The 12,078-nt window shown below is 38.7% G+C and overlaps 2 protein-coding genes across 2 annotated transcripts; one reads left to right on the top strand and one right to left on the bottom strand.

Moving 5' to 3' along the window:
• Positions 1 to 6,698: 6,698 nt before the first annotated feature.
• On the bottom strand, positions 6,699 to 7,103 carry LOC106640026 (uncharacterized). The gene is made up of 2 exons (XM_014353888.2): positions 7,089 to 7,103; positions 6,699 to 6,992 (listed from the first exon to the last, which is right to left on the bottom strand). The coding sequence occupies exons 1-2, from the start codon at positions 7,101 to 7,103 to the stop codon at positions 6,699 to 6,701; spliced, it is 309 nt and encodes a 102-aa protein (XP_014209374.2).
• Positions 7,104 to 10,253: 3,150 nt separating this feature from the next.
• LOC106640106 (Neuropeptide-like precursor 3) lies at positions 10,254 to 10,757 on the top strand. The gene is made up of 2 exons (XM_014354004.2): positions 10,254 to 10,284; positions 10,527 to 10,757. Exons 1-2 carry the CDS (start codon positions 10,273 to 10,275, stop codon positions 10,755 to 10,757), a joined length of 243 nt encoding a protein of 80 aa, XP_014209490.1. The 5' UTR covers positions 10,254 to 10,272.
• Positions 10,758 to 12,078: the final 1,321 nt, after the last annotated feature.

Below are 12,078 nucleotides of genomic sequence, written 5' to 3'. Positions count from 1 at the left end.
CGAAATAGCGATCGTGAGGGGAAAATTAAGTCGGCGCGTGCCCGTATTACACGTATACATTATACATAACTGCACTCTCCCTTTTCGGCAACTGCAACATAGGTGGGTGTATTTATAATATCATCATAAATAGCGCATAAAGGTATAAATAACTACATGTAATTAAATTCAAAGGGGGAGATTTCGTAAATGTGCGCAAAAGCACAATAATGTAATAATTTATTGTCCTGCAGTCCGCGATTCCACAAGTATAATATTATGTACGTGGTCTCTCTCGCCGGCGTAATTAGTATGAATCCGGCGAGCGCCCATACTTATATGTAAGAACCGGGTGGACACGCGCGCGCGCTCTTTTCTGCTTATGTAATTGCTCGTGTTGTCTCGACTCCCTCTGGTGACGTGTACTTATGACTGAAATAACACGTAGGTACACCTATATAATAAATATGTGTATACACGTATATCATGGGCATATACGTAAACAAACATTTTGGCTTTTCTCGGGCCTATTGTGTATCCGACATTGCCAATCCCACACGTATTTTATATACTCACTAGATGGAACGATCGTTGATTGGAACTTGGACAATATATAATATAAAGCTATACATTTATATGTGTGTGTATACATGGGCGATAAGTAAGCGTGCACTAATGGTTGTGGGTTGACGAGGTAAAGTTTGGGAAGGTGACGCGCGGGCGAAGAGAAGCCCTTCTTGGCTTCCTTTGTACTATCTACTCCTGATGATATATATATACATGTATATTTATGTAAGTACTGGTCGTCGACGCCAAATGAGGCAGGCAAAAGAAATAGCAAAAGTCCAGGACATCGGGCGGGGAGACGTATATACACTCGGCGTCCTTGGCGTGTGGGGCTCTTGTCCCTCGTCTTTATCGCCTTGTAGGTATGCATGTATATACGTTTATACACGGGGATGCAGCCGGATATATAAACTCAAAGGGGGATATCGGTACGTAAAGATGAGTAGGATATAGAAGTGACGGGGGAGACCGTGGCCATGAGGATAATCGTTCCGTCCTCCTCTTATACCCTTTACTTACTCGATCCGTCTCTTTTGAGCATACAAAGGTACTTATACCTGCATCCGTCCGTACATAATATATACTTACTTCTTATATATATATATAATGCTCTCTCTCTATTTTTCCCACATTTTGATTAAGTAGGTACACTCTCTGCCCTTTTACTTTGAATATGGCTTTGCGCAAGAGGATACACACATATATATACATGCGACATCAAAACCTTATACGCTTCGCGCTTACAACTTATGGTAGTACATATAGATGATTCAAGCATTTGAAGAGTATATAGGTTCCGGGTTATTATATCGATACCTCACGATTGTGTTTGTTCTTGGAATCGGATCGTGCGAGCTCGCGGAACAATTGTTACTCATGTATAACAAGTATACCTACATATTGTGTAGATAAATAACATAATTGTGTTTATTTGTCAACATCACTATACATTTGAAGGACAAGTATTTCATCAGAGTCACCGGGCTAGAGAGAATATTAAGTATATGTTTTTCCAACGTCGAATATTACGTAGGGTAGGTATACCATCTCGCAATGTGTTCGTTAGACTAAAAGAAGTGTATAGTACACTTTTTCTTTTTTTAATCCACAGCTCTTTTGTGTTCGGCACTTTGATGCGCTGGAATGTCCATGCACAACCTATACGAGAAAGAGGACAAGTGCTCAAAAATGAAGAGAACAAAACAAAAATACATAGACGTGCATGTTTCTCTGCGCTTTTTTTTTTTTTTTTTTTTTTTCTCTTTCGATTCTGTTGTGAAACAATCGAGACTTATTTTTATATTTCGTATTTTTACCTCGGCTATACCATTGTTCGATAAATCTTTCCCCGTCTCTACTCTCCCTTTGCGATGAAATTCCCAAGAGACAATAAGTCGGCCGTTATTTTACTGTTAGCTGTATGATTGGAAAAATAGCATTTACATAATAAGATGCATTGGAATACGTGTACACATGTTTGATTGTTTCTCAATTATTCGTATCATTAGTTCTATTTCTTAAATTTTATTTCAATCTCGTTTAACTCGAAGCATTGCTCGTGTTCATTTATTGCTCTCTAGCTTTACAGTCATACGATTTACGGTTTAACCATGAAAATTCATGTCAATTCGTTTAATTGATTTATTAGGCAAGTCGATGATAAATTTAAGCTTATTGAAAGGAGCGCCACATATCAGTGCGGTCACAATTCATTCGGAACTATATGAAAGTTAAAATTTGCACATGAACGTAAGCGATAAAAAATAAGATTTGGATGAAAAGTTACTGGTACTTTTTCAAGTTTTTTTTGGATTCAAAAAGTTTATAAAAAATTGATTATAAAAGCTTATAAAATATTTATTTTTCCTTACACCTCCGCCGAAAGTTCGTTCCATCTGACCCGATTTTGAGCTAGAAAAAGCCTCATATCAGTCCTGCCATATGTGCGCAGAACGAAGTGCGCATGTATATATAGTTATATATTCAGCACCAAGAAGCAGCAGTAGTTATACAATACATATATATATATACGGCTAACGGAGTTATAACCTTTAGAGTTTATACAACACAGAAAATCATCGGATATTTATTTACATAAATTATTGGATATATTTATATGTATATTTTTTTTTTGCACAATTTACATGTATATATAAATTTATTAATTTCATATCAACAGAGTATACAACACAAAATTAAAACTACCAAATTAATGTTTTTTTATCAGTTACTTTCAATCGAATGATTTATTTAGTATATAAATGTAGTATATACATGTCATATTACAAAAATAAACTATGAAATCTTTTATTTAATCGAATTATGCTTATCACAATTATAATAGTTATTGATAATAACCTGATTTATTTTGCACTTACGGATATAAACATTAGGATTTTTAAAATGATCTTTATAGGATCCATGATTCGAATTTAAACGGATTTCTCTTCCTCTCGTTTTGCCAGCACGACCAACCTGCACAAATCCGCGGCCCAATCTGATTTTATATAATATACTACAGTCTCGGCGAGCGTGTATATATAGATATACCTATACACATGTACACTCATCTACGTGCATTTAAGTGGTATTGTTCGAGCGACCGATCGATCAATAATAATGCATAATGCACTAAATCTTTGACTGGATCTTTAAACCATCATTTTTAACAAAACTAAAACCGTGGTGACGAACTTTCGGCGGAGGTGTAAGGAAAAAAAGTATACGTACCACGGCCAAAAAGTGGGGCTACATCTGACCGCGCATTACCGGCCTCGCCTTCGGCTCGGCCGATAATATAGCGCGGTCAGTAATAGCCCCACTTTCTGGCCTAGGTACGTAATATACTATTTATAATTTAAACGACTCAAACAATATTGTAACGTTGGTTTTTTAAGATAAAAATCATTCATACTGATATACGTACGTACACAAGTGAGGTATTTACGTTCAATGTGTGCAGCATAGTAAAAATTTTTTTTCGTTTAAATTTTCGTATTTTACAGGAAAAATGAAGGTATGTTGCACTCAATGAAAAAAAAATTTTTTTTTTTATCATTAAAAGTACATTTGAGTAAAAGGTGCCGAAATAAAAGCAGTACAGGTTGAAATGTTGGGTAAAAAAAATATAATTTTATTCAACAAAAAATAGCGAGAACAACGAAATTTTTAGCAATTAGCAACTAAAAAAAAAAAAAAAAGAGTAGTGCACGCGTCCAAGTCGTGGCCTAAAGTAACTTCCTAGAGTGAATCAAACGACTATGAAAAAAACGGCGCAGGCAGGGCGTAGGGTGCCGCCAACGCGTGATGAGCTGGGGCGAAAAACGGCGGTACAGCAGCAGCGATAGGTCCCGGTGCCGCGACCAGCGGGGCATGATGGGCCGGTGCGGGTAGCAGGGGATGAGCGGCGAACGGAGCGAGGAGCGGCGCTGCCCTGACTCTGGTCTCGAGGTCGACTCTCGAGGCGAATGGAAATACGTTGTGCGGCACCACGTGGGTGTAGCCTATCGCCGCTGGAGCTACCGGGGCTGCTGCTAGTACTCCGGCCTCGCAGGCGCACATTAGCCCTGCCACCATGACTATCGCGATGCTCGTCTGAAAGTTACAATTTTGTTTTCATATACGGGCAAAATCATGTATAGTCGAATACATATTGTTTTGCATATTATACATGTAGAGACGTACCTTTGCGAAAGTGTTCATGTTGTCTAGACTTTTGGCTCACGAGACACTTGCCGAGGTGCTGGTGTACGAAAGAACTGTGCTCCTACGGTGGGCATCGTCGGTTTTTATAAGCCGGGACATCACTTCGACCCGACGCACTTACACTTTCTTTCGGCGCGTGACAAATTTGCCAATGGGGCGCACGTTATGATGTTAGTTACATAAAGTGCAGTCTACTTAAGCATAATACTTACCTACCGCACATACCTGGATGTAATTTTGTCACCCTCTTCGACTGTAATCAGTTTTTTTTTTTTTTTTTTTTTTTTTTTTTTTTTTTTTTTTTTTTTTTTTTTTTGTCGAGGTATACATAGTTTGATACTTGAGAGATGGCACGTCAAAAAGAGATCATTTTTAATATTGATATTTTCATCAGCATACACGGAAATACACGACAATCTCAATTATAGCGTTAGAAAAGTAAACAAATGTTGCAACACTATAATTAATATTTTCTTTTTTTTTTAATTAAGCTATTGCTATCACCCTACAGCCCAATACTTTTAACTTTAAGTAAACAAAAGTTATGAGTTTTTGTATGTGTATGTGTGTTTTTTTTTCTACAGAAAAAAGGAATCATTTGAGCCTAGAATAGTTCAAGTGACATTCAATTAATTATTAGTTCTTCTAAGTAATGTGCAACTTTATTGTTTATTTTGCACCAAAACATATGATTTGAAGCAAACAAGAAAATAGCAATGATTCGCTTAAAAGCATGTTGTAAGTAGTACGTTTGAATCGTGTGTGGAAAATACACACTTGAGGGGTATTTGAATAAAAAAGACGTAGAAACGTTTAAATTCTGTCACGGCGATTTACACGCTCCAAGTGTAGGTATTAAAATAATACACTTGGATTGACAGTGAAGAGTTGAAAATATAGGCCTGCACATAATCAAAAGTACTAAGATGTATCGTGACATAAAATTAAACATTAAAAATTAAATACAATTTCTCCATATGGAGGTAGCTTTCGTTAAAGGAAAAAAAGTTACGAAAATGTGACATTTTTTGGCAATCGTGATTAACAGCATGAGCGTGAATGTGTGTATATGTTACACTTGAACTACTAATAGTTGTTTTAAATTTGCACTTATTTTACAAAAAAAGACCCTGCGTCTACTGTCAATGTCATTATGTTGATACACGTGGACGGAAAATCTGCCTATCCGGTATTAATAGAGACCACGCGATTGAGCAGTGCAAAAATAGTACATTCGTTGGATTCACATTGAGTCATGCAATTTATTTTTTTAATGAATATTTTTGCTGTACTTCGAATTTTATTATGAGAGCGATTGAGAAAAAAAATCCTGTAATCAACGGATTCGATGAAAACGCAGTCCAGTAAAATACGCAAGCTTGAAATGGAAAAAAATATATATATATATAAATGCATAAATTTAGATGGCATCGGCATCGGTATAGTTTGGGTGTCCTTTTGTCAAATATATAACGTAAGGGAAGAAAAGTCAAAGGCTTTGTAAGATCGTATAAAAGCTCTCATTTTGACCAAAGTTTTCATCAGTGTTGGATATTATTGTTTAATAATAAGCCTTGTAACATTAACCCAAACTAATATTATACGGTTATCTTAGGTGACATATTCCTTCTGAACTTTAGCATCTGTAAATCTATCACGAGAGTATGAAAATTATGCATTTTTTTCCTATTATGCAAATTAATCAACGTACGATGGTAACTTCAAAGTCTTGAGAATGATATTGCACACATTTTTTGACAAGAGCATCATTTTGAGTTGAGGTATGGAAAAAACCAACACATTTCATATTTAGTTAGGTGTGTACAGGATAGGCAACCCTCGAAGCGCATAATACGCATATGTCATACTTATACCTCTCTTCTTGATCTCTCATGGAAGGGTGTACGAGTATTATTCTTCGAGCCGAGACTTACCTCGGCCAAAAAAACCATGAAGCGACGAGATGATGCGTTACACTTTCCTTTTTTGCCTGTATTGTTGTACCATTAGAAGTATGGAAAATCTCATTATCCACGATGAGTAAAAAATTCAACCAAAGCACATCGGGACGGATCAATCCTATTGTTTTCTCAATTCATGAACAACCCTCTCGTACAACGACCGAGAGTATCGAGAATATATATGTATATAATTGATGTGCATCGATCAACTCTCATATATATGTTATAGAGTCCTGTACTGTAGAGGATGGGTATACATAGGGGTTGGGTGATCATGTATAAAAAATGTACTGGAAATAATCGAGATAAATATTGGTTCAACACACGTGTAATTTATTATCATAAACCAAACATTGATGTAAAAAAAAAAAAAAAGAACAATCGACGAGGAATCAGACAAACAGTAACATATGGTGTTCAGTTGGTGCATCAGTGCGGGTAGATGTATATATGTACATGAGGCGTTGCACCGCGTCTCGGTCGTCTCTACTTCCTGAAGACGATGGGGGCGGCCGGCGGTACGGGAGCGAAGGCCGCAGGAGCCGTGTAGGCCAACGGTGCCCCGGCGTAGCCGAGCGGAGCGGCCAGGGGAGCCGATGCGTAAGCCACGGGCGCAGCCGGGGCGTACGAGAGCAGAGTAGGGGTGGCGTAGGCGAGGGTGTTGTAGTTGCGCTGAATCGCCTGGTAGCTCCTGGCCGTGACGAGCGGAGCTGCCGGAGGCACGATGGGCCCGACAGGCACGATCCCAGCGGAGGCCACCGCCACTAGTAGGGACAGAGTCTGCGGAAGAGCAATCGATGCACGTGGTTATTCAACAAGACAAAAAAAAAAAAACATTATCGATACTCGGGTGATTGTATATATATATATACTTACAGCTAGCACGAGCATCCTGATGATTGGAGGGGTCGTTGGGTTGTTGGTGAGGTATTGATGCCCGGTGGGACAGGGGTCCTAGTTTTTATAGCCGAAACATCCCGTTCCCCACTTCTCGGTTGGATTCGCGACGAATTTCGACACCATCTTGTTGGACATTGGGTGTGCAGTGCAGTGGGAATTACGATGTGCCTACCTGATACGTGACGGCCCGAGGAGTCGTGTAATATCTCGGGGGGCTCGCTTGTGAAATCAATTGCCCGGTTCGTTTCACCTACCGATCACGTACCGCTTGCTCGCGGCTTTGAGCGGTACCCGAATTTACAATGCGCTATACCTACCTCTCTCGCATGTACGTACGTGAGAAAGTAAAAGCTTCATCGGACATTCATTTTTTTTTTTTTTACAATTTTACACAAAACCCCCGCATTGGGTGCTCGATGGATCATCGCAAGCGCAGCGACTCGACCGCGAGCTTTTTTTTTTTCGGGCCCAATGAGTAATCGGAAGAAAGCGTGCATAAGTAGAGGCAAGGGAATGCCGAGGGGGACAAAAAATGTTTCAATTACAAAATGTCCCTCGTGAGATTTAAAAAAAAACGAGTACCTTCGTTTAGTATAACAATAAAATCTATCGAGGCTATATATGATTCGATGTTTACGATACGACGCGTTGAATGATTAATGTGACTAAATGCGTATGATTATACTAGAGGTGGTGCTTTCTAATATATTCAAGTTCGCGCGAATCGTAATTTTCAATGGCACGACCTTGAAAAATACATACGTGTATCAAAATGTTCAAATATATGCATGATATTATATACGAGTACAAATATTTTTGAAAACATATACGCAATTGTGCATGTGTATAATGCATATTATATACTTGTGGAGCTTGTTAATTATCTTCGCTCGAGTGCCAAAGAGGCAACCTTGTCGTTACTCCTTTCATCCCGACTGCCAAGCTAAAGCACAATGGTTACGTAACGATGTATACCCTATAAGTTAACTACGCGTCATCGAATATGCGTTTCACCTACACCGTTACATAATCTTTCGTCACTTTTTACATTTTTCCAAACACTTTCACGTATTACACTTGACGGGTTTCAATCACTTCGACTATACTCATGCATGCACTCATCTTACAACAAGTATGCGTTATTCGCAACAGTGGAATGATAATAATAATAATACGCCCGTGTATTATAATGTAGGTATACATCTTTTCATCTAATTGTATGCAAAGCTTTCATCGGCATGCGCGTTTGGAATGCAGCACCCACACCAGGTAATCACGACGAGAGAGCAATATATAGTAAAAAAAATCGGTTTTTCGATGATCATATCAAATCTACAAGGAATTCCATAATCGTGAGATACCACATATTGAAAAATACTAAGAAAATCTAACGTTAAAGAATTAAGATGAGATTTAGTTTAAAAAAAGGAACCTGAAACATTTAACGTTGAAACTAGAAATTTGCTGCTATAGTTTGTACATCGAGGCTATGATGTGTACATAAAGCACGTACAGGTTTTTTTTTTTTTTTTTTTTTTTTTTTTTTTTTTTTTCAATTAACGAGTGCTTTTTATTTCAACCAGAGTGAAAAGTGAAACCACCTGTAATATATGCATAACTATGACTAAGTATGTAGTTCGAGAAATGAATTTTAAAGTTAAAAAAAGAATGTGTGCTTTACATTTTATTGGAGGGATAATTCACTCTGCGGACCAACGTAATCAAGTTTTGGAACTAACTTGAGCAATTTATCACGCGTTTCACTCCATTCAAGTAATTATAATTACTTGTACATATAATCGGTTACCTTTAAAATGCAAAAAGTAATGCATGTAAGATAAAATTGACTAAAATTTTTCTCAAACAATCCTTTTCTCTACATTGCTATTCTAACAATCTAAACGACAGACATTTTTTTACAGTATTAGTAGGTACATTTAATTTTTTGTACGTGTAAGAGTTCATCGAGAGAAAAAATGTATAGAGAATGGTTGTACGGTTCAAATTACTATCTGGCAATTGCATGGAAAAAATTAGGTATAGCCACTAGTAAGAAGGTCCTACTTTCTTGGACGGCGCAATAATATCATATTGTATTCTAGCATATGTTTGTAATTTTTCATGCAATACAATGACAATAACTGCATCTGTCGTACTGTATACACGCTATAAATAAAAACTTTTTTTTTCATTTGTTTCGCTCCTACTTTGTAAAATCAAAACAATTTTGACGCTGGCGTGCGTATCGGTAACAGGTTTTGAGCCTCATCAAAGTGTGCAATTAATGTTTTGCATCGTATACTGTCAATTTCGAGTTAATAATCGGATGCTTTTTAATGCAACAAAGAATATTCAAACTATTATTTGTTTCCTCTTGGGGGGGGGGGGTAATTGACATTAAATGAAGCACTAGTGATGACTTCAATATCAGCGTGCCTTGGTCCTTGTCATGCCACGCCATCCCTTTGTTTAAAGATACACGAGATACCGCGTACATTTACAGGGAAAGTGCGTAACGAAAGTTTAAACTCCCGATTACTCGAATAACAGAAAATAAAAAAAATTTTTAAAAAACCGTGACTGGATGCAAAAAAAAACGAGCAAGTATAATTAATTGGTAGCGTGGATTTTATAGTACGTGTACGAGGGTACGATAGCGAGAGGTGCATCGGGCATTTTTCCGGTCGCGGTCGGTTCAGCTCCTTTTCCTTTTTCCCTGCGCGCGGTCCGATGCTCGCGCGGATGGCCTTGCGCATAATCGCCGCTCTTACCCCGCGGTGCTCTGTCCTTTTTCCCCTTTTTCCTCTCCCATCTTTTCTCATTGCCCCTTTTTCTTTGTCCCTTTCGTTGGACTCGCGCGTCCGGCGCTCTCCATCCTCTAGAGAGAGGAGGAAAAACCGGCAAGGGAGAAGAGAAAAACACGAGCAGCATCCTCGAGATACCGCGGTCCCCATCAAGGCTCCCCCTTTGGTAGATTATACACTTATATTCCCCTGCTTCTCTCGATCCTTCCTACTCCCTTTACTCCCCCTTCCCCCCAAAGGTTTCGTACCTTACAGTACACCGCTCGCAGTGGACTGCTATATAAAGGCTCGTCCGGCTCGGCTTGGGCACATTGTCCTCAACTGCAGTACCTACAACCCGGCACAACTCTCTCAACATGTTCAAGCTGGTCAGTATATACATCATAGATCGATAAATTTGTAAAAACAAAATTTAATTTCTGTGATTTTTTAATATCAACTGTGCGTAGCTTGTTTCGTTTGTGGAATTTATCGGGATCATATTCAATAGAATTTTGGCTGGTTTTTTTGTTTTGTTTAAACTATCGAGACTCGAAGAATTTGATTGACAAAGTATTTCCAATATATAAAAGAAAGAGTAGTCTCATCATGAATTTTGTCCTTCTTGCAGTTCTTGTTAGCCTGCGTCCTGGCGTTTGCCGCGGCCGTGCCGGCACCAGCCCCAGCCCCAGCCCCGGAACCAGCTCCCGAGGCCAAACCAGGTGCCCTCCTGGCGGCCCCGGTCTTCCCGGCCGGCTACATCGCACCCGCGATACCATCGTACGGCGCCCCCCTGCCGGCCGCGTACGCCTACACCTACGGCAGCTACTTGCCGTACTACCGGCCCAGCTACCTCTTCTAAGGGCTTATGTGTCGCCGTCCCGCGGTGCACGAGTGACACGTCGACCACACCGGCCACCACTGCCTTCATCGGGATCCCCCCCATCACGTTCGCCACATCCGCTCACTGCTTCATATGGTCCGATTAAACGCGTATTATACCTCCGTCACCGATTCGTCTCCATCGAAACACCCTTACACACCTTGTCCCTCGCTCATCTGACTTTTTTTTTTTTTTTTTTCCGTATCCGCTCATCATGCATCAAAAACAAGCAAATAAAAAAATATACATTGTTTTCAAACGTTTGACTAATAAAATTGCTGCTTCAAGCTCATTTTTTTTTTCATCGCAATCTTGGTCTACCGATTTATTTACGTATATACTGCGCACCTTTCTCCTCCTCCCTCCTGTATATGCGCATTCGTTGCAGCTGCAGGTAAAAAATTTTTGGCTTTTTGTCGAGGGTACAATGACAAATAAGAGCTGTTTTTTATATTATCTTTATTGGCATCTCGTTCAATCCAAGTTTATCATTTACCTGAGTTTTTTTTTTTTTTTTGTTTTTTTTTTTTTTTTTCTCAATAGGTACTCTGAATTCGTCTATATATTTTTAAAACGATGGTAAAGTGATTTATTTAACGCCTTTACTGTTCATCTTTTGTTTTAGAACTGCTTAAAACATGTGTACAAATAATACATTTAAAAGAATATAAGATTAAACTTTTGATCGACTTAACCCAAAACAAGAGTGTGCTTAAGTTGACTACGGAAAGCTCATGATTGCTATGATTCTTACTCTCAAAAATACGTCGAATCAGTTTTCTCGTTTAAAAAGTAATATTACACACTATATATGGCAATGTAAGTTACTTTCATCCATCAACTAATCACTCTTAGTTATTTTTTACTTTTTTTTTTTTTCATACTTAAGTTAAACATCAAGTTGGTCATAGATCAAAACTTTTCGATATTTGGTATAAGGTTTCGTTGACTCCTCTTTACTATCCACTAGTCGTACTGGTATACGTGAACAGTACGTACATTTATACGTATGCACTTGGATTATACAGCTAACGTCACGAGCCCGTAGGTCCGGGTTTGTCGCTCGGCCCTGAGACTTTAGTTCTTGAATACACGCTCAGGAGGGAAGCTGTAGAGAGCAAGTAATTTTAAGTATCGCGCGATGACAAAAACAAAAAAGTGTAAGTACGCGAGTTCCGGGAAAATGGGCTTTAATGAATTTCGAGGTATGGTTCCTCGTACGGTACTTCGGCATTGTTTGCAATTTTTTTTTCTTTTAAGTCCGAGCTTTTAATTATATTCCGAACTGAATCCAAGCGCA

Source organism: Copidosoma floridanum, unplaced genomic scaffold (assembly GCF_036245765.1).
Source record: "Copidosoma floridanum isolate Cflo_tuat_1 unplaced genomic scaffold, Cflo_Japanese_pri ptg000007l, whole genome shotgun sequence".
Taxonomy (NCBI): domain Eukaryota; kingdom Metazoa; phylum Arthropoda; class Insecta; order Hymenoptera; family Encyrtidae; genus Copidosoma; species Copidosoma floridanum.
The sequence above is the reverse complement of the archived record's forward strand: the minus strand, read 5'-3'. Positions and strand labels throughout refer to the sequence as shown.